The sequence below is a fragment of the Lampris incognitus genome, chromosome 3 (genome assembly GCF_029633865.1).
Source record: "Lampris incognitus isolate fLamInc1 chromosome 3, fLamInc1.hap2, whole genome shotgun sequence".
NCBI lineage: Eukaryota > Metazoa > Chordata > Actinopteri > Lampriformes > Lampridae > Lampris > Lampris incognitus.
In genome coordinates, this window is record NC_079213.1 from 96,213,239 (window position 1) to 96,236,273 (window position 23,035).

The 23,035-nt window shown below is 45.7% G+C and overlaps 1 protein-coding gene across 1 annotated transcript in view; it reads right to left on the reverse strand.

Annotated features, from left to right (window-relative positions):
- Window positions 1–23,035, reverse strand: part of polrmt (polymerase (RNA) mitochondrial (DNA directed)) — a 96,029-nt gene that overhangs the window by 27,562 nt on the left and 45,432 nt on the right. Inside the window, exons 14-15 of the mRNA XM_056276257.1 lie at window positions 22,932–23,018; window positions 18,068–18,181 (exon numbers count right to left, since the gene is read on the reverse strand). Of these exons, the coding sequence (XP_056132232.1) occupies window positions 18,068–18,181; window positions 22,932–23,018 (201 nt within the window). The remainder of the gene's footprint in view (window positions 1–18,067; window positions 18,182–22,931; window positions 23,019–23,035) is intronic.

Here is a 23,035-nt window from a genome sequence, read left to right on the forward strand (position 1 = left end):
CACAAGGTGTGTGAAAGCAGCGCTCGGAGTGTTGATGCGCAAAGGTATGCGCTTGGCATGGTTCCTAGACGACCTGTTGGTGTTGGCCCGGTCGCCGGAACAAGCAATACTCCATACTCAGGAGTTGATGGAATTCATGGAGTACATGGGTTTCACTATCAACATAAAGAAGAGCGCGCCATGGCCTTCGTGCCAGGTAACGTATCTGGGTCTGAGTTTGGATACGGTATCCATGCGCGCAACCCTTACGCAAGAGAGATGGCATTCCACCAGGACCACGTTAGCACATTTCGTCCCGGGGACATATGTCACTTATCGGATGATCAGGAGGCTGCTGGGCCTTCTGGCATCGGCTCACCAAGTTGTTCCTTTAGGTCTGTTGTTCATGAGGAGACTGCAATTGTGGTTCGCAGTTCACTTCTTGAAATACGGCAACGAACGCCGGTACAACAACCATCTTATCCTGGTCCTGCGCGTGGTAGCGCAGGACCTAGACCACTGGAACAGAGCCTGCGTGGACATGTCTGGGGTCCCTATGGGCCCCAGGGGACCCGAGGTAACGATTTATACGGATGCGTCCCTCTCGGGTTGGGGGGCCATCCTTGGCTACAAAACAGCGCGAGGAGTGTGGCCGTCTGGGGAGAAGGTCCACATCAACGCGCACGAGACGGAGACGATTTGGCTGGCTACCCAGCATTTCGCTCAGGATCTCGTAGGCCGTCACATACTGATAATGACAGACAGCATGACGGCCAAGGCCTACATCAACCGCCAAGGCGGTATGAAGTCCAAGCGTTGCAGAGAGTTGGCCATGCAAATTTGGATTTGGCTCAACAGCAACGCGCTATCAATCAGGGCACTTCATGTTCCTGGGAAGGACAACGAAGCAGCGGACATCCTCTCGAAAGGCGGCCGCAATGCGGACAATTGGAGCCTCAACCCAGCCATAGTGGCTATGATCTGGGAGAGGTTCGGGGTAGCTCAAGTGGATCTGTTCGCACCGAAACTCAATTACAAGTGCCCTCGTTGGTACTCGATGCTCCCGTCCGACCTAGCGCCGTTGGGGGTCAACGCGCTTGGACTAGATCCATGGCCCGAGGAGATGCTTTACGCATTCCCCCCGCGCAGGTGCCTCCTAGACCTGGTGGTCAAGTTCGAGCGCACAGGGGGTCGGTTAGTTCTCGTGGCCCCGTACGAACCGAGCACCCCGTGGTTTCCGCGAATAGTGCCCTGGATAGTAGGCGAGCGGTTCGACGTCCCAGAGTGGGCGGACGCGCTCACGCAAGCAGGAGGGCTGCTACGGGAGGGCCCCTGGATAGGAGGCTCCCGATTAGCGGCGTGGATGCTTACAAAGCCAGGCTCTTAGCTATGGGACTTAGTGCGCAAGTGATTCGTGTCATCTTAGCGGCGCGTAAAGACTCCACGTATTCCAGGTACCAGGGGTACTGGAATCGATTTGACCAATTTTGCGCTGAACGCGACATGGGCCCTTTGTCAGTAGGGATTGGCCCTATACTGACTTTTGTGGAGGTCTGTAGGAGTGATAGACTATGGTCTTTCTCCTCGGTCAAAGTCTGTGTATCGGCTCTCACGTTCTTCCGGGGGGAAGATCGAGGGTAGCACGGTTTTCACGCACCCGCTCATGACGCAGTACCTGTTGGGTGCTAAGAAGCTCTCAGCTAAGGAGCTTACGAGAGCTGAAACTTGGGATGCTTCCCTTGTTCTGCGCGCACTAGAGAAAGATCCCTTTGAACCCATGTCTACGGCAGACATGCGTTATGTCTCGGCTAAGCTGGCTGTGCTCTTGGCACTTACCACCGCAGCGAGGGGTTGTGAGCTCACTGCACTCACCATCAAGGGGATGGTGTTTTCTGGTGATCTGATGGTCACGCTCTTTACAGACCCCAGCTTCGTGCCCAAAACTGTGTCTGTCCTGACGAGTAGGGCCCCGGTGGTGATACACGCGTTTCATCCGTCACTGGTGACTAGGGATGAGAAACGCTTGCACCTCTCGTGTCCTGTACGTGTCCTTTACGCATGTAAATGCGTAAAGCCTTACGCATTTACATGCGGCGCACAGCAGATATTCGTAGGTCTGACAGGCTGCTGTTGACCTACAGAGTGAGCAAACCAGGTTATGCCCTTTCCACCCAGAGGCTAGCACACTGGCTGGTGGATGGTATTACGGAGGCGTATACCAAAGCGGGTAAAACAGCTCCTAAGCTGAAGGCGCATTCTACCCGAGGGACTGCTACGTCGATAGCTGTGTTGTCAGGTATCGACTGGGAGGTCATCCGCCAGGCGGCGGTTTGGAGTGGTGAGACCACTTTCTTACGGCATTATTACCGGCACGTTAAGGTGCGGTCGGTTGCCGACGCTGTTCTGGAGCAGGCCTCTTAGGATGCTCTCATCAGAACGCGTACCCCTTCCCACCAGGGGTTTGAAGGGTTCATTGGACGGCTAGGGAACGGAGGCACGAATCCTGTCGTTGTTCAATGCAATAACCCTCTCAGCCATTTTGGAGTACGTGAAATGTAACTTTGGGTTCGCAAAGCCAACCCTAGTTATATGAACAACGACAAAATGGCTGAGAATATAGCCGTTCTCCTCCTACCCGGGCCACAGGTGTGGTGCTCATTTAGTTGGAGATGATTCGACTTACAAAGAGGAATAGCGCTTCCGGTGGGCGTGCCAATACGGGGTCGGTGGGAGGACATATGACCACAGGGGGTCATATTGTCCGGGATTGGCACGGGGAATGCACCTCCATCATTTTTCTTTTTTCCAGCGAGCTATTGTGGATGTCACAATGCAATAACCCTCTCAGCCATTTTGTCGTTGTTCATATAACTAGGGTTCGCTTCGCGAACCCAAAGTTAATACTTCTTATGGTCGCCTGCTACAGCAGTGTGTGAATACTGTATAGTAAAGGCACACTGTTTGCAACTTTTCCAATAAATGAGCTTGTGCTATATTGTGTTTCATGCAAGCATCCCATCCACTGAACTTTCTTGAATGTGCAAATTTACTCAATGAATGAATACATATTCTGATTCTGATGTTCAAACTCAATTAAAGAACACTTCCAAGCACCACGAGCTGGAGCTACAGTTACTTCAACATGTGTTCTTAGAAAGACTAATGAGCAGAGAAGGGAAGAAGTTAAATGGAAAGTGGGTGAAAAAAAGAGTTTTAAAAAATGGGATAAGCCAAAAAAACACTTCATCAGTACTTTAGTGGTGCAAAGAGTGTAGTACCAAGAAAGTAACACTGCATGTGTGTGTGTGTGTGTGTGTGTGTGTGTGTGTGTGTGTGTGCGCACATTAACAAAGGGAGGTAATCAATCATAGTGATTCATGAATCTATTAGATATCATTCATGAAAGAAAAACTAATGGGGAAAGTGACAAAGTTGGATTGGGTTTTAGACGGAGTGGCCATATGAACACAAGAGATAAGGTTAGTCCTCATTAGTTATGCTCACAGGTTATTCATCTCGATCCAGCCAAGAGAGGCGAGATTGAGATGGTTTGGACGTGTGTGGAGGAGAGATGCTGGGTATATTGGGAGAAGGATGATGAATATGGAGCTGCCAGGGAAGAGGAAAAGGAGAAGGCCAAAGAGGAGGTTTATGGATGTGGTGAGGGAGGATGTGCAGTTGGCTGGTGTGAGAGGAAAATGCAGAGGACAGGATGAGATGGAAATGGATTATTCGCTGTGATGACCCCCAACAGGAGTGGGAGCGGCAGCGTGAGCGGAAGAAGAAGAAGTAGTAGTAGTAGTTGTTGTTGTTATGCTCACAGGTTTATTTCTTTGTGAAAAACTGACTTGACTATGTATGTTAAATATGAAGCGAAACCCTGAGACATTCAATCCCATTTTCATCACAGCTTGGCTCAGGATGTAGAGCGGGTCATCCAGTAGTTGGAAGGTTTTTGGTTTGATCACTGACTCCTCCAGAGAGCATGTCAAAGTGTCTTTGGGCAAGACACTGAACCTTTTATTGCCCCTGATGAGCGGGTTGGCGCCTTGCATGGCAGCCTCCACCCATCAGTATATGAACGTGTGTGTGAATGAGTGAATGTGAGGCATACATTGTAAAGCACTTTGAATGGTCAGCAGACTAGAAAATTGCTATATAAATGCAGTCTATTTACCATTTATTCATACCCAAGACCAGTGTAGAGGCCCTCACCAACACAGTTTGTTTTCTAATGGAGAGGGCTTAAAACTCTAATCTCCACAGCCCAGGAGGAGCACCTTGCTACAGGCTGCAGAATGGGGCGGGGTTCACTGTCAAACATTTAATCCCACCCAGCCACCCATCCCTAACCCCAATCCTGTTTAACCCTACCAAAACCCAAGTCCAAACCAATGAAATCAACGTTTAAATACCCCCCCTCCCCAATTCAACAATTAAATCAATCAAATGGTGGATGTGATTAAATGTTCGATGTTGAAAGCTGCCCCATTCTGCAGGCTGCAGCCAAGTATACTTGAAACCCAGTGGGTCTATTGCATTAGCCTTGTCAAGGCATCTGAAGTAGGGTCGTAATGTCATTGGCCCCTGGAACCATGCCTGGGTGAGGAAGATGGGCTACTATCAGGAGATACCACTGACAACAGGCAACAGGATCAATTCTGCTTCACCACTCCTTGAGGTGAACATATTAGCTTGTTTACCTTGCATTTTGTTGACACTAATTTATAAGAGTATATTTTTGTCTATGTCTCTATCCATCAGGTTGCCTGCATGTTTCTTTCCAATGTAAAATTAAGAAAACTACTCATTCTGCACTGATGGAAAAGACATTGCAGAAATGTTTTGCCACTTTATTTCAAAGCAAAGGAATTAAATGGAGTCTCTCCTGGTCAACTAAGGTGTTGTAACACAAGTTTGTACTGTTGTCGACAGAAAGTTGTAGTGTTGTTAAGCGGCATGTTTTAATATGGCCATGCTATGCGAGTCTAAATGATTAAATCAGATTTCATGTGGATTCTATGTCTCTCAATAGCAGAGATCAATACTGTTATCACTCTGCATTGGCAGGTGTACAGCTCAGTAGCTTGACTGGTTGTGACAAAGTGGGTGAGAACACACCATTTGTCCCATCATCCATCTCAGTTGTTAACAGGTGTTGGCTTTCCCTGCCACAGTGGTGCAGCCTGAACTCAAGTGCTGCTGATCAACTCCAAGGGACTATTTAAGCAGTTGCTGTGGAGTTGTTAGGGGGGTAGGACATCAGGGTGTAGATGTGTGCATGTGCTGTTAATTTAAGTTCTATTATGAGTTGAGTTTTGTTCAGTTAAGTCGAGTTAACTGTTAAGTTGTTTCCTTTGCTTTGTCCATATTTGTTTGTTGTTTCACATGTAGCTACACCCTGAAAATATATCACATTGGTTGAATAGAAACAGTTCCGTCTGCCTCCTACATTTTAGCCATTCAGGCTAGGCTTCCCCACAGTTGGTGTCAGGAGTGGGATGGTGAGACTGTGAGGCCATCGGAAGCATGTGCGCCCAGAGGTGTGAGGGAGCTGATATGCTGAAGCACGGGGACACGCTTCCCAAAGGAGGGGGGTAGTGTAACGTGCACGGATAAATAGACTCACTAGCCCTTGGCTAACGGGTCAGACCCTTTAATCGACTGGTTAACGTGGTCGCCCGTGGTGCGGGAGACCCGGGTTCGCATCCTGGCTGCGGCGGTTCCTGGGCTGCCCCCCGGAGTTGCTACATTGGTGTCAGAAGTGGGATGGCGAGACCGTGAGGCCATTGGAAGTGCGTGCACCCAGAAGCGTGAGGGAGCTGATATGCTGAAGCACGGGGACGCGTTTTCCAAAGGAGGGGGGTAGTGTAACGTGCACGGTTAAGTAGACTCGCTAGCCCTCGGACCCTTTAGTCAACTGGTTAACGTTGTCTTCCGTGGTGCGGGAGACCTGGGTTTGCGTCCCGGCTGTGGTCCAGACTGGAAAGAGATAGAGGATGGAAGCCAGTGGAGAGACAGCTAAGTCAACGATTTGATAGTTATTAGGAGGGAGGCCTCCATTCAAGCTAAACCTGAAGGGAAAATTGCAATCGACCAGTGTTAAATTTTTTTTTTTTTTTTTTTAAAATAGATGGCTGCACAAGGTCACAAGATGTCTTTTTTGGGGGGTGTCTGGGTGGCATAGTGGTCTATTCTGTTGCCTACCAACACAGAGATCGCCAGTTCGAATCCCCGCGTTGCCTCCGGCTTGGTCAGGCATCCCTACAGACACAGTTGGCCATGTCTGCAGGTGGGAAGCTGGATGTGGGCATGTGTCCTGGTCGCTGCACTAGCGCCTCTTCTGGTTGGTCGGGGCGCCTGTTCGGGGGGAACTGGGGGGAATAGCGTGATCCTCCCACGTGCTACGTCCCCCTGGTGAAGCTCTTCACTGTCAGGTGAAAATAAGCGGCTGACGACTCCACATGTATTGGAGGAAGCATGTGGTAGTCTGCAGCCCTCCCCGGATCAACAGAGGGGGGTGGAGCAGTGACCGGGATGGCTCGGAAGAGTGGGGTAATTGGCCGGATAAAATTGGGGAGGAAAAGGAAGAAAAAAATCCCCCCCACCAAAAAAAAAAAGGTATTTTTTGGTTGGTAGCGCTTGCAAGTTGTTTGAATCGAGGTCTGTCACACAGATATCAGAAATGGGTCATGTTTACATATGAAGACGGGCCAGTGAGGGAAAAAAAAAAATCAGATCTGAGCTAAAAAATGGATTTCAGCATCAAGGCCTGCAGTGTGAATGTAGTCTAAGGGTTTTCAATTGTTGAAATCTATTGACAGAATTGTAAAGATCACACTTTGGACATTTTTATTGATCTCCCGCAATAAGAATATTCGGTCACTGCGGTGCATCACTCCCACAAAATTGTTGCTCAGATTATACTAGAAAAGGAAACAAGAGACCTGAAATTATTCTAAAAATAATATTTCTTCTCAAATTTGTTATTGCAATAATAGGATAATAATAATTCATCCTCTTAGTCAAGAATATGTCTACATAACAGTCACATTGTGAGATCACAGAATATCAGGTGACTCTCCAAGAGCTTGTGATCTTTTATAGTATCATATCACATATCATATATTATATCATATTGTATAAGTGAATGAAAAGTATAACCCAAAATACAGAGTATTAATAACTCTAGGTCTAAAGTCTATGCATATACAGGGATTAATGTGACAGATGCCCACAAAAATGGAACAATATTCAAGTCAGCTCCGGGGAGCTAGCTAGTTAGTTGACTAGCTGACCCCCCTGTCAATCACTTGAAGGTCATTGTGTGATATATGGCAGAAAAATTCAAACAGTTTTAAAATAGAAGCATAGAGCGGAAAAACCCCATTAGTATCTGCCATGTGTGCTATCTCATCCATCATTGCTCAGAGAGGAGTTGGGGGAGAGCTCTGTCTATCACTCCCCTTCTTCCATCCCATCTTCATGCCTCAAGGATAGATTAGATGCAGGAAAAGGAGAGAAGACAACTTAAAAAGGGGCAAGGTGAATGAAACAGAGGTTACATGTGTTGTATGAAAGTATGTACCATAGTGTAAATGAGGTCACTACATTACATAGTGCCACCATTCATTATAATATATCTGCACGCAGGGCCTGACTCCATGGAAGTTGCGATGAATGGGTGCTTGAATAGCCCCGTTTCATCCATGGAGAATAGGTGCTGTCGTCCAAACCACCTGAGAGTTTGAGTACAGACGGTGGTGGATAAAACCATCTATGCTGCCAAGAAGGGAATCCCCATTCATCACACAGTGGTTAATAATGCAATCTCATCCGTTAATGTTGAAGGAGTCCTGCCCTGCCCTGTATCCCCACTTGTCTGCTATTCTGGCCCACCATGTCTGCTATCGCTAGCCTCTCTCCCCTCGAGAAAGATACAGACAGATGCAGAGGCACCTTCACTTCCACTGATCTTTCCCAGGCCTTCTTTCTTTCAAAATATCTTTTTTTATTTATACACCTCTCAGCATTGTCCTTGAAACTCAGACCACATTTATTATTTCACCCTAAAATGCCACACGATTCTGCAAGATCAACAAAATGGCACAATACCCGAAGGAAGTGCCAACTTTCGCTCTGGGGCAACTGGAAGAAATGGACAGAAGTGCCGACATTTAGAGATGCACTGTTACCCAGAATCACAATTAAAGCCAGCTCACGCTGATCTCCCCCAGCCCTGTCATGTACACTGCCATAAGGCTAGGTCTATGCAAAAGCAAGGTAGTAGCACGGGACTGTAAACAGAGACATGAGTCTTTAAAATTGCAATATGCGTTTGCTATTATAAACGTCTGTACTTATTAAAAACCCAAAATTTCCATTGAATATTGTGTTTTGGAGCTACACCACAGATGGGCTTTAAGTCACTACTCAGTATTGGTGGAACTCTGATGGTTTAAAGCAACTCAGTGCACAGTGTGCATTAAGCGGAGGCCATGCTGTTCAAGCGATTGTAGACGGTGGCAGTAATAAGGCGCTCTGTAACACAGATGTTGCTTCAGTTTCTTCATGGCCACTATTTCGCTTTTCTCTTATGACAGCAAACTATAGCCAGATCAACGTTTTTTTTTCCTTTTTGATTTTTTTCCCCCTTTTTCTCCCCAACTGTATCCAGCCGATTACCCCATTCTTCTGAGCTGTCCCGGTTGCTGCTCCACCCCCTCTGCCGATCCGGGGAGGGCTGCAGACTACTACATGCCTCCTCTGATACATGTGGAGTCGCCAGCTGCTTCTTTTCACCTGACAGTGAGGAGTTACACCAGGGAAACGTAGCGTGTGGGAGGGTCACACTATTTCGCCCCAGTTCTCCCTCCCTCCCGAACAGGTGCCCCGACCGACCAGAGGAGGTGCTAGTGCAGTGTCCAGGACACATACCCACATCTGGCTTCCCACTCGCAGATACGGTCAATCGGCTCTGTGCATAACTGTAGTCCACTGACTTCCGGTTTCTACTGCAGCGGTCATACCAATTTCCTGTTTGTTGGCGTTTGCTATTGACAATGGCATATGTTTCACGATGCCTGCAAGATTTACCATGGATAAATGTCAACGACATGCACAGAATTGTCAACAAATTTTTAACCTGCACCCACCAGCAAACAGGTGAAAGTTTCAAGTTGTACATATCAAGTTACATCCACAATTATGAGGACGAGTATCCTCATCCTCATAATTGAAACCGGAAGTCAGAGACCAGAAGTCAGTGAACTACAGTTATGCATAGAGTCGACTGTGTCTGTAGGGACACCCGACCAAGCCGGAGGTAACAGCGGGATTTGAACCCAGATCCCCGTGTTGGTAGGCAATGAAATAGCCCGCAATGCTACCTGGACACCCCAGATCAACTTTAAACAGTTTAACAAGCTATGTACTAAGCACTCTGATATCTGACATGTTCATTACTAATGCTGCTTATGACTTCTTTTTTTTAAAGATCTTTTATGTTGTTTGTTTTGTTTTAACTAGTTTGGAGTGTACATAGACAACTGTCTAGGGAAATCACCAGTCAGGACTAAACCCCAAAGTCAACCAACCGATTCTCTCCACACAGAAGACGTCAAGGGAACAAAAGCTTCTTTTCAACCAATAAGCTCACAAATGCAGCTTCCAACGCCTCAGTTGTCTCATCATCCGCCGAGGTGGAGACTTCACATCAACTGTGCTCAGGAGAAGCACAAAAAAACTAATAACTAATGCAAGCCAGAGCAAACGTGACCTTTGATCTGGCCATTGTCTCTCAATCCCCTTAGGCTGCCATAGCGGTGCATATTTATGCTCCACTAAACTCGCCCATCCTGCTTCAATTTCCTCACCTCTCATCAACTATTGGAAATACACAACTACAGCACAGTATGTTAACACGTACCCATATTTATGGTTGAGAAAATAGATAGTTGCATAAACAAAAGCATGCATCTCACACACACACACACACACACACACACACACACACACACACACACACTCACACACACACACAGCTATTTGATTAAGTGAAGCCTGCCTTTCCTCTCCCTTATTTGTTTATTTACTCTGCTTGGTGCTTTATCTTGCCGCTCTCCGTATAGTCTAATTATCAGCGACCCCCAGGAACACAGCAGCCAGGGATTTGTGAGCAAGAGAGACAGAAGATTGATCTAATCCAGATACACAGAGGGAGGGTGACCTTACTGAAAGTTAGCGTTTTATTTCTATTGTCCCATGATGCAACTGGATTAGGGAATTATTTCAAAATGAAAGCCATCTAAAAACATAAAGGGAGTGCATGGCATTAATTTTAAAAATAGCAATATGCACATTGAGGTTAAGCGCTGGGCTAGGAAGTCACGGTGTACCAGAAGAAATACACGTCATAAAACATATACACGTGGGATTCTGAGCATGCAGGCCCGACTTCTTATCCACCAAGAATGCATGCCATGAAACTGATTTTGGGGCGACTATTTCAACACGCCACAAAGGTACACAAATGTGACAGTTAGGTACTGTACAGCAATTTGCTGATTTCTTCATTCATCTGTGAGGAACTGATTTATTCATTAATTTATTAACCCTGGGCAAGTGACCATTACTAATCAGCTTCCTTGGCCCTATTGGAAAATAAGGAAAAAGGAGATCAGGTCAGGGCAACATGCCTTTCTAAATCAACAGGGAGAGAGGCACCCTTTGGAGACCTACCATCTGTCCCCCTCATGCGCCTGCACCTGCTCATGAGGTGCCGCATCGACCCAAACAAAACCTGACACTTCAAGCCAGTCAAAAAGAGCAGGAAGCATGCTGGGCAAGTTGACATGCCTGCTTATGCTGGCTGTTTGTGTTTGGCAGCACCAAATGTGTATGTGTGTGTGTGTGGGGGGGCGTTGGGATAGTGTACAGGAACATCTGTACTGAATACAGACTGGAAGTCCCCAAGTTCAAATGGGAGGCACCGCCAAAGGTGGTTGAGAATGGCCGAGCTAAGAGCTAAGATCCTGTGGACTTAAAGTTCCAGACTGACAAGCAGGAGCTAGCCAACCAACCAGACATGGTGGTGGTCGACAAGGAACAGAAGACAACAGTAGTGATCGATGCAGCAATCCCGAGCAATGGTGATATCAGGAAGAGAGAGCATAGAGAAATACCAAGGGCTGAAGGAAGAACTAGATCAGATGTGGAAGGTGAAATCACCAGTAGTCCAAGTGGTAATAGGAGCACTAGGGGCTGTGACCCCCAAACTGGGTGAGTGGCTCCAGCAGATTCCAAGAAAAACATCTGAAGTTTCTGTCCAGAGACTGCGGTCCTTGGAACAGCTAAGCTACTGCACAGAACCCTCAAAATCCCAGGCCAATGGTAGAGCACTCGAGCTTGAGTCAGACACACACCACCCGAAAAAGGGAGAGAGGGAGATGTGTGTGTGTGTGTGTATATATATATATATATATATATATATATATATATATACGTGTGTGTGTGTGTGTATGTATGTATGCATATATATATATGTATGTATGTATGTATGTATGTATGTATGTATTTATAAATGTGTGTGTGTATCAGTGATGTAAATAGGTTTTCCATGTAGTGAGTCCCTGGGATCCAGAGGTGATCATTTGAGTGGGTCCCCAACAGAAAATTTTTTTTGGACAAATTGTAGTGTTAAACTCATGTTTGATGTTATTTAAAGTTATAATTATGGTTATATTCATGTATTATGTGTTGAAATTGTATCTGAAAATTAAATAAAATCCCAAATCTGAAAACTTTATTTACAAAAACAATGTCACATCATCATGACATACTACAAAATCCAAATAATCCAAACAGTGTCTGTAGCAACACAATAGCAAGTTCAAGTTCAACTTTATTGTCATATGTATTTAGAATACTGTAGTGGACTTATGGACAAAATTCACCATAGCTTGTTGTTTTGTATTAAGTTCACATGCTCACTTTAAGGGCTCAGGATGTAGCCATGGTAATGCAGCGCCATGTTGTGGAGGTGGGGTCGTGAAAGGGAAAACAAACGACACATGCTTTTGTGTAGTCAAAGAGAGAAGTTGTTCATCTCTGTTTTCTCCCAACTTCCTCAATACAAGCAAATTCTTGTGCACTGGCTCGCTCTGCCTTAACACAAGGGACATAAGGACAAAGGACACACCAACCCAAAAAAAAAACCCTACTACAGATGTACACAGACTATGTACACAAAGAATTCATACACTATATACAGAGCTGCACATAACTGGTGCGCACGCATGGTCAAAATAAATGATCCACCGCAGATAATATGAAAAGAGGCGCTTTTGCGTACCAACATTTTTGGGACACAATTACTTACTGAAACAACAGGATTTTCTCCGTATATCACTGGTAAGAAAGTCATTATGCCAAATGTGTCAATTTTAATAATCAGTTGTTAATCGTGGAACTTTTAGCCTTTCTTCTTGATTAAGAAGATGCGTTTCCCCCCCCCTCCAAGTTAGCAAGATTAACTGTTAAACCTTGAGCTCCAGCAAATAGTCAGCTTACATTACAACTACACTATATGGACAAAAGTATTGGGACACACCTCTTAATCATTGAATTCAATCATATAAAATCCAGCATCTAGCCATACAGTCTGCATTTACAAACATTTGTGAAAGAAGGGTCGTTCTGAAGAGCTCAGTGAATTCAAGCATGGTACTGTCATAGGATGCCACCTTTGCAATAAGTCAGTTCGTGAAATTTCTTCCCTGCTAGATATTCCACGGTCAACTGTAAGTGGTATTATTGAAAAGTGGAAGCGTTTAGGAACAACAGCAACTCAGCCACGAACTGGCAGACCACGTAAAGTCACACCACAGGGTCAACGAGTGCTGAGGCGCATAGTGCGTAAAAGTCGCCAACGCTCCCTTGACTCAATAACTGCATGTTCCAAATTTCCTCTGGCATTATGCTGGAGCCACTCTCCCAATTTGGGGGTAACAGACCCTCGTGCTCCTATTCCCACAGGGACTACTGTGGACTTCATCTTCCACATCCGATCTAATTCTTCCTTCAGCCCTTGGCATTTCTCTAGCTTCTCATGCATGCATGTCAAGGTGTGTGTGTGTGTACACACACACACACCTTGACAGACATGCAAACTCATTCAACCTCTGCTTGTGCACACATGGGCATGAACATGTTATCTGCAGACATGCTGGCACATAGACCCGTTATCTGCAAGACGAGCTGCTGTCAGAGTCTCTATGGTGGCAGAGGATGCTATTGATGCTGCTGAGCTCCACTACTGTCCAGGCCACTCACTGCAATCGCAATACACCATCAGAGGCACACTCATACACCGAGCCTATCAAGGCCGCTCCACTTGGTCAGTCCGGCAAGGACATTCCGTCTGCAGAGTGTCTACATTTTAGAGCCCTAGGATGGGTTGGATGTCGTAAGCATGAGTTGACTAAGTCAGTAGAAAAAAATACATCTGTCCCAGCGTGGGACATTTCACATTTTCAACAGAGATTGTATTATCTTTGTGAGCGCATTCCCAGAGAAAGAGGGGTTAAAGGAAAAAATAAAATAAAAACAAGACAGAAAAAAAAAACATGAAAGAGAGAGAGAATAGATTGGAAGTGGGTACTCTCAATGGGGCCTAAAAATAACCAATGGTAAAAAGAACAGGGAAGTGAGGTGACACTCCAAATCCAGGGGTGTTTTACAGTACCAACCTTCCTTCTCGCCAACCCAACAGCTTATTCCCAACCAGGAAAAAATAGGAGCCTTGGTAGAGGGCTATAACTTTTCACCTATCAGAAAACTGGTCCTTTTAAGAGACAGTATATGTTTGTATCTGTTTATAGCCAGCTTGCATGCTGTTACAGTGGCCATGGTAGAGGCAAACTGAAGGCACAATGGAATAAAGTAGTGAGATTGCCTTTTGCCAGCGGTTAAAACTAATTCAAATGTGGAAAACATAAGGAGGCTCACATCTAACTAACAGCCACATTTTTATGATGAACTTAATCATAAATTCCATAAAAGTCAAATAAAAATTCACTGAGTGGAAATCACAGAGACAGATGATGAAGGATCCACAGGGCTGTTCCAGAGCAGAGCAATAACAAGTGGGATGAGGATGGATCAACGCTCAACATATACTGACTGCTTTAATAGAGACAAACATTACCACAGCCCATATATCCTATATCCCACAGCGCTTATCGCAAAGAGTAGGGGCTTCCCCGGTGTCCTGGCAAAACTCCCAACCTGGCTCTCTCCATCTGGCCACCTAATCATCCCCCGTGTTAACTGGCTCAATAATTCCCTCCCTCGCCACCTCAAGCTGATGTATGGTGAGCGTTCTGGCACAAAATGGCTGCTGTGTATCATCCAGGTGGGTGCTACACTTTGGTGGTGGTTGAGGTGAGTGTCCTCCCCTTCCGGTTGCTGAGCATCTACTACTACTACTACTACTACTACTACTACTACTACTACTACTACTACTACTTTCAGCTGCTCCCATTAGGGGTCGCCACAGTGGATCATACATTTCCATTTCTTCCTGTCCTCTGCATCATCCTCTGTCAAACCAGCCACCTGCATGTCCTCCCTCACCACATCCATAAACCTCCTTTTTGGCCTTCCTCTTTTCCTCTCCCCTGGCAACTCCATATTCAGCATCCTTCTCCCAATATATCCAGCATCTCTCCTCCACACATGTCCAAACCATCTCAATCTTGCCTCTCTTGCTTTGTCTATAAACCGTCCAACCAGAGCGGTCCCTCTAATATCATCATTCCTAAGCCTGTCCTTCTTCGTCACTCCCAATGAAAATCTTAGCATCTTCAACTCTGCCACCTTCAGCTCCACCTCCTGTCTTTTCGTCAGTGCCACTGTCTCCAAACCATATAACATAGCTGGTCTCACTTCCATCTTGTAAACATTCCCTTTAACTCTTGCTGGTACCCTTCTGTCGCAAATCACTCCTGACACACTTCTCCACCCACTCCACCCTGCCTGCACTCTCTTCTTCACCTCTGTTCTGCACTCCCCGTTACTTTGGACAGTTGACCCCAAGTATTTAAACTCACACGCTTTTGTCACCTCTACTCCTTGCATCCTCACCATTCCACTGTCCTCCCTCTCATTCACATATAGGTATTCTGTCTTGCTCCTACTGACTTTCATTCCTCTTTTCTCCAGTGCATACATCCACCTCTCCAGGCTGTCCTCAACCTGCACCCTACTCTCGCTACAGATCACAATGTCATCCGCAAACATCATAGTCCACAGAGACTCCTGCCTGATCTCATCCGTCAACCTGTCCATCACCATTGCAAACAAGAAAGGGCTCAGAGCCGAATCCTTGATGTAATCCCACCTCCACCTTGAACCCATCTGTCTTTCCAACCACACACCTCACCACTGTCACACTTCCCTCATACACATCCTGCACCACTCCTACATACTTCTCTGCAACTCCCGACTTCCTCATACAATACCACACCTGCTCTCTCGGCCCCCTATCATATGCTTTCTCTAAATCCACAAAGACACAATGTAACTCCTTCTGGCCTTCTCTATACTTCTCAATCAACATTCTCAATGCAAACATTGCATCTGTGGTGCTCTTTCGTGGCATGAAACTATACTGCTGCTCGCTAATCGCCACCTCTCCTCTTAACCTAACTTCTATTACTCTTTACCATATCTTCTTGCTATGGCTGATCAAATTTATACCTCTGTAGTTGCTACAGTTCTGCACATCGCTCTTATTCTTGAGAATTGGTACCATTATGCTTCTTCTCCACTCCTCAGGCATCCTCTCACTTTCCAAGATTGTGTTAAACAATCTAGTTAAAACTCCACTGCCACCTCTCCTAAACATCTCCATGCCTCCACAGGTATGTCATCAGGACCAACTGCCTTTCCACTCTTCATCCTCTTCATAGCTGCCCTCACTTCCTCCTTGCTAATCCACTGCATTTCTTGATTCACTGTCCCCACATCATCCACCCTTCTCTCGCTCTCATTTTCTTTATCCATCAACCCCTCAAAGTACTCCTTCCACCTTCTCAGCACACTCTTCTTGCTTGTCAGCGCATTTCCTTCTCTATCCTTGATTGCCCTAACTTGCTGCACATCCTCCCTAGCTCGGTCCCTCTGTCTAGCCAATCGGTACAAGCCCTTTTCTCCTTCCTTAGTGTCTAACCTCTCATACAACTCACCATACATCTTTTCCTTTGCCACCTCTCTCCTCGCTTTATGCTGCATCTCCTTGTATTCCTGTCTACTTTCTTCATCTCTCTGACTATCCCACCTCTTCTTTGCCAACCTCTTGCTCTGTATACTTTGCTGTACTTCCTCATTTCACCACCAAGTCTACTCGTCTTCCTTTCTCTGTCCTGATGACACACCAAGTACCTTCCTAGCTGTCTTTCTCACTATTTCTGCAGTACCTGCCCAGCCATCCGGCAACTCTTCACTACCACCAGGTGCCTGTCTTAACTCCTCCCTGAACTCCACACAACAGTCTTCCTTCTTCAACTTCCACCATTTGATCTTCAGCTCTGCCTTCACTCGCTTCCTCTTCTTGGTCTCCAAAGTCATCCTACAGACCACCATCCGATGCTGCCTAGCTACGTTCTCCCCTGTCACCACCTTGCAGTCTCCAATTCCTTTCAGATCGCGCCTCCTACATAAGATATAGTCCACCTGTGTGCACTTTCCTCCACTCTTGTATGCCACCCTGTGTTCCTCCCTCTTCTTGAAATATGTATCCACCACAGCAATTTCCATCCTTTTCACAAAATCCACCACAATCTGTCCTTCCACATTTCTCTCACTGACAATATAGCCACTCATCACCTCCTCATCACCTCTGTTCCCTTCACCAACATGTCCATTGAAGTCCGCTCCAATCACCACTCTCTTCCTTGGGTACACTCTCCATCACTTTATCCAACTCACTCCAGAATTCTTGTGTACAGCATACACATTGTATTCATCGAACTGAGTTGGTGCAAGGACAATTAGCGTAAAGTGAATAAGATTCACTGTGACATTAGAACTGATTTGTAACACCATCTGTGTTTACAAAGACACAGAAAAAGCACGAATGCTTAATATCCCCTTAAAAAGGACAAGATTTCATTGTTTGTGTATTCAGCTGCTATATGAGGTACAGTGGCCCATTAATTGGAAGGATCTTTGTCAAAACATTTTTTTTTATGAATGTATTTCTAGTTTTTCCCCTTATCCCACCCGATTAACCCAATGGCATATGGCTGGAACTCTTGACAAATAACTCCCCTGGCTCACGTTTCCACAGGAAGAGATAGTCGTAACACCAGCTTCCTTCAAACTCGTGTCGGCTGCTCTCACTATTTTACACGCTGAAGCCTCGCATGGATTGCATTACCTTCAGGCCGTGAAGGAGACATAGAGAGAATGCTTTTGGTTGCTTGGCTGCAGGCGCCCGGATGGGCCAGAGGGGTCGCTGGAGAATGATGAGTCCCCAAACACTACACCGATCTACACCCACTATCCCTCGGGTAAGGGTGGCCAAATGAATGCCTTACCCCATGGATGCTCTGGCCGTGACCGGTTACAGCGAGTCTGGGATACAAACCTCCCAGCCACATGACGAGCAGACTGCAAGAACGGCGGTTTTTTCCGCTCGGCCATCAGAGCGGCGTCAAAAAATTTTTTTGTACTCGGCATGCTTGCCAGGTTGTAAGCCTGCACCATTACAGCAAACATGCTAATCCTGGTTATTTTGCTAAATATTATTATTATGATTATTAGTCTCTGTTTCAGAACAGGATTGTACATTTTCAGTATGTAGCATTGGGCTTATCCAGTCTCTCACATTTTACTTTTTACAAAAACACTATGTTGGGCTTCTCTTTCTTTGGCACCCTATATTACTGACTTTTTTCATCACAATTGTTGCAACTTGCACACTAAAAGGTTAGGATTCATTTGGTTTAAGGGAAGCAGTTGATCTTACACATTGACACCAGACAAAGACTCTACTCTTCCTCACACAGGCTCTCATGAGACTTACCGCTTGGGTGCGTGTGCGGTGGTAGGGCTGGATAATGGGCATACCCACGGGTGTCACCCACTCCACGGTGTAGCCAGACTTGGATATCAGCCTGGCACTGTCTGTCAGCCAGTCCTGTAACATACAGAAGCCATCTGTGGTAAAGTTGGGGCACATGTTGAGGAGTGCTCAGAGAAAAGTAGGGCACTTCACCAATCACTCAGAGTGAATTCCTGCCAATTTGATGTGCATATGGAGTTGGCTCTGTGCGTGTGTGTGTGTATTTGTGTATACACACATGTGGACAAGAGCGGAGCAATCAAGGTCTAATGAGGGAGTTCTGACGGTTGGCTGATGAAGTTTTCATGTTTTGCTGCATGTGGATTTGAATAAATCAGGCTGTAAATATACAGTGAAAACAACAAAAAAAGAAAAAGTTCCCCACCCCTCCAAGTATCAATAGATGATTTATTTTTCTTTGCCTTCGTTGTCGTCCATAGAGTGTGCTACTGAAAAAAGGTAGTACAGACTTGTTATGAACAGGTGGGGAGTTTTGCTTGCTCTGAAAATGAGAGTATGATTGTGTTGTCTGCCTGAGCGGAGTCCCTGACGCAGTGAATCTCCAAGAATGGAATTCCTATCAAAGTCCCTCAGGTATCCACACACACATGCGCACACGCAAACAAACACAAATGCAGCTGTAGAATAGACAAATATGTCTCGGTATCTCCCAGGTACCATCCTGGCCCAGAACTACTCCATTTATCAGTTGATGAGCCCGCCTCCGTTTTTCTCTATTCTCCTCTCCGCTGTCTACTCTCAGGCACAATGAAATAAATAGTTGCAGCGTGAAATTAAAGACGATGGAAGAGAGAGATTGCCCAGCTAGATAGCTAGACAAATCAATCAACAGACAGATTGAAAGTTGGAGGAAGGGGAGAGAGAGAGAAAGCGAGAGAGATAAGGAATGAAATGGCTGGAGAGGCGGAGGAGGAGTCTGGTTAGAATGTACAGGAAGGTTGACAAAATAAGTGGGGAATGTACAAAGAAGAGAGGAGAGGTCAGAGATGAGAGAACTAGAGATTAATCATCTACCCTCCTCTCACTCAGCGCTGCACTCCCCAGCAGGGTATGACCTATTTAAAGGCTGCACCCACACGCACACACACGGACACACACGCACACACACATCAGGTTGGGGGCCAAGGTAGGATGGAAGAGAGATTTTTCATCTCGTGCAGGTTCTCAAAGGGACATCTGCAGTGGGCACTGATTGTGTTAGTTACCCACACTGCCGTCTTTCTACAGAGATAATGCACAGTCCCCTACCAGGTGCATGTGCTAAATGAATCTGACCAATAAACGGAGACCTTATGATGAAACGGTGTAATTCTAAAATAAACTAGTCATTAATAAAAGGGGAAACAAAGCCACACCCTGTATTTCTATATTTGGTGCTGGGTCAGTGGCAAGCTCAGCATACCTTACAAAGATATATGCTCAACAGGCCCGCCGCTATGCGACATCGAACGAGCAGACAAGGGGCCTCCTTTATCAAGTGGGATATGTATGGTTTTCCTCACAAATTGTTTATACAGACATTTAGAGAAGAAGTGTGGTGTTTATGAAAGTTCTCAGGAGTCGTATTTGTTGGGGAAAATTTCTGTAGCTTACAAGAGCTTCTGATAAGCACAGGTTGATTTTCCACCCATCCATCCATCCATCCATTATCCAAGCCGCTTATCCTAATCAGGGCCGTGGGGATGCTGGAGCCTATCCCAGCAGTCATTGGGCGGCAGGACGGGAGACACCCTGGACAGGCTGCCAGTCTACCACAGGGCCGATTTTATGTTACAGAAACATGTAAATATGTCAGGGAAACCTTGCTGCTCCTTTGGCTTAAATGAAAGTTACTGATGAAAGGACTGGTCAAAAACACCTATAATTTACTTGTTAAGTAAAAGGTTCAGGCAAATTAGAGTACACTACTTAAAGGGTGTCAACCAATTTAGTTGCATACTACATGAACTAGCAGAGAATTGTGGGCAGCCCAGATAGAAACTTGGCACGTGCCTCTTGCAAATTAGAATTTCTCATAAGAACCAAGAACCAAATTATCAATATTAATGAATGCAAAAAACATATCAGGCTGTAATTGGGGCAAACATGCCCTACTGTATATGTACAATTTGAAAAAGGCTGATCATTCCCTAAATGAGGATTTAGACTATGACATACTTAGGACAGTGTGACTGGTTGGGAACCAGTTCGTTTTAATTCTGCAAATGACAACTCTAGAGCCAGATCTAATACGATTGGCACAACGATACTTTGACAGTCACGTGCACATCCAGGTTCTTACAGTACTTGGATTCTTGGCTACTGGCAAGTTTCAAACAGAAATAAACAATTGTTCTTGTATATCACAGCTGTCTATGAGACGTATTCTCCCTATTGTGCTACATGACTCCAATAGACTTTTTGTCTGTGTATATCACTTTTTCCTATGACGCAGAAGAACAAACTGCAGTGAAGCAGGGCTTGTTGAACCATGCGAGCCATACTGACACTGGTTCTACAGACTGCATTTGTGTATATTAGGGCTCAATCAATTGATATTGTGCTTATCTGAATAGCAAAGTGTATCCCAATATCAACGTACAGCTGCACTGCTTTGTCTGTAAGCAGCTATTTTTTCATCTCGATCAGTTTTAGATCAAACCACTCTGTTTTTTCCTTGCCATTGCACCCATAACTTTGCCTTGTATTTCTATCCATATTTTTTGTTTGGCGCAGTAATCACTGCTAACACAACTAATAAAAAAATGTGTTTTGAAGTTGTACATGGTTAATAGCAAACTTATGGGGGCGTCCGGGTGGCGTAGTGGTCTATTACGTTGCCTACCAACACGGGGATCGCCGGTTCGAATCCCTGTGTTACCTCCGGCCTGGTCGGGCGTCCCTACAGATACAAGTGACCGTGTCTGCGGGTGGGAAGCCGGATGTGGGTATGTGTCCTGGTCACTGCACTAGCGCCTCCTCTGGTTGGGCGCCTGTTCGGGGGAAAGAGTGTGATCCTCCCATGTGCTACATCCCCCTGGTGAAACTCCTCACTGTCAGGTGAAACGAAGGGGCTGGTGACTCCACATGTATTGGAGGAGGCATGTGGTAGTCTTCAGCCCTCCTCGGATCGGCAGAGGGGGTGGAGCAGCAACCGGGATGGCTCGGAAGAGTGGGGTAATTGGCCAGATACAATTGGGAGAAAAAGGGGGAACCCCCCCCCCAAAAAAATAAAAATAAAATAATAACATCAAAGTTATGATTTATCCTCTTTCTGTCTTTTCTATGTTGTTCTGATCGTCTACTGTTCTTTCTTTCCCTGATATGGGATTTATCGGCATCACTTAATGGTAACCAGTTCTGCCATGAGCATGCTTTCCATTTACGAATGACTTTTATTTATCAAAAAGCTCGTGTGAATACAAATTAAAAAATGTTCTCTCATAATTTATAAATCTGGAGAGAAAATCTAGTTTACATATATTTAAGAGAAAAACTACACGTTTTCCTTGATAAATGAGATTTGTGTAAATAAACGTGTAAGTTCATGTTGCAGTCGTTATGCTATGTGAATGTGTGGTTGTGCTGTGTTGGGGTTCTGGTTGGTACAACTTTTAAGTACTGTACATTCACAGCCTGGATAGATTTTGTATTAATATAATTGTACTTGAAATGTGAAAACTGGTGGTCTATCTGGCTGAGGTGAGAAACACTTGAGTAGCAAAATATATGCTGCATGGAAATTATCAGTGAAAAGGAGTGCTTAACTGCAGTTTTACACTGTTTGTGCTACACTTCAGCCAGGATCATAAAACAATTGACAACTGTGTGTTAGATTAGGGTGTCACAAACTACTTCATCACGATGGCCACATTTGGATATGCTTTGCAACACATCCATCCATTATCCAAGCCGCTTATCCCAATTGGGGTTGGGGAATGTTGGAGCCTATCCCAGCAGTCATTGGGCAGCAGGCGGGGAGACACCCTGGACAGGCTGCCAGTCCATCACAGGGCCAACACACACACACACACACACACACACACACCTAGGGACAATTTAGTATGGCCAATTCACCTGACCTACATGTCTTTGGACTGTGGGAGGAAACCGGAGCACCCGGAGGAAACCCACGCAGACAAGGGGAGAACAAGCAAACTCCACACAGAGGATGACCTGAGATGACCCCCAAGGTGGGACAACCCCAGGGTTCGAACCCAGGACCTTCTTGATGTGAGGCTTTGCAACACCATTCTCCGAACCGCTTATCCTGCTCTCAGGGTCGCGGGGATGCTGGAACCTATTCCAGCAGTCATTGGGCGACAGGCGGGGAGACACCCTGGACAGGCCGCCAGGCCATCACACAGGGCCGACATACACACACACACACCCACACACATTCATACCTAGGGACAATTTAGTATGGCTGATTCACCTACGCAGACACGGGGAGAATATGCAAACTCCACACAGAGGATGACCTGAGATGACCCCCAAGGTTGGATTACCCTGGGGCTCAAACTCAGGACCTTCTTGCTGTGAGACTTTGCAACACAGACACTGATTTAATAAAAGTTTTGACCAGGGGACTCTAAGAATTTCCTGCTGTCTATCTAGACAGGTGGTGTGAAGAGAGTAAAACCTAGGATCAAGAAGGTCTAATTGTGCAAATTTGCAGTGAATGAAATAACTTTGACTTTAATCTAATTCTCTTTTTGCTGGAGAACCCCTGACAACCTCTCAAAAGATTCCCGAAGGGCTTTCCCCAATTCTGTATGTATGACATATGCATGTATAATGCTGTATATACCTGTGCGAAACCTACCTGGATCTCTCTGGTCCCTTTAAACATCTCCTTTAGGCTATTGAACACCTGACGCACCAGGTAATAGGACGCATCCCACACAAACTCCTGAAAATACAACACTG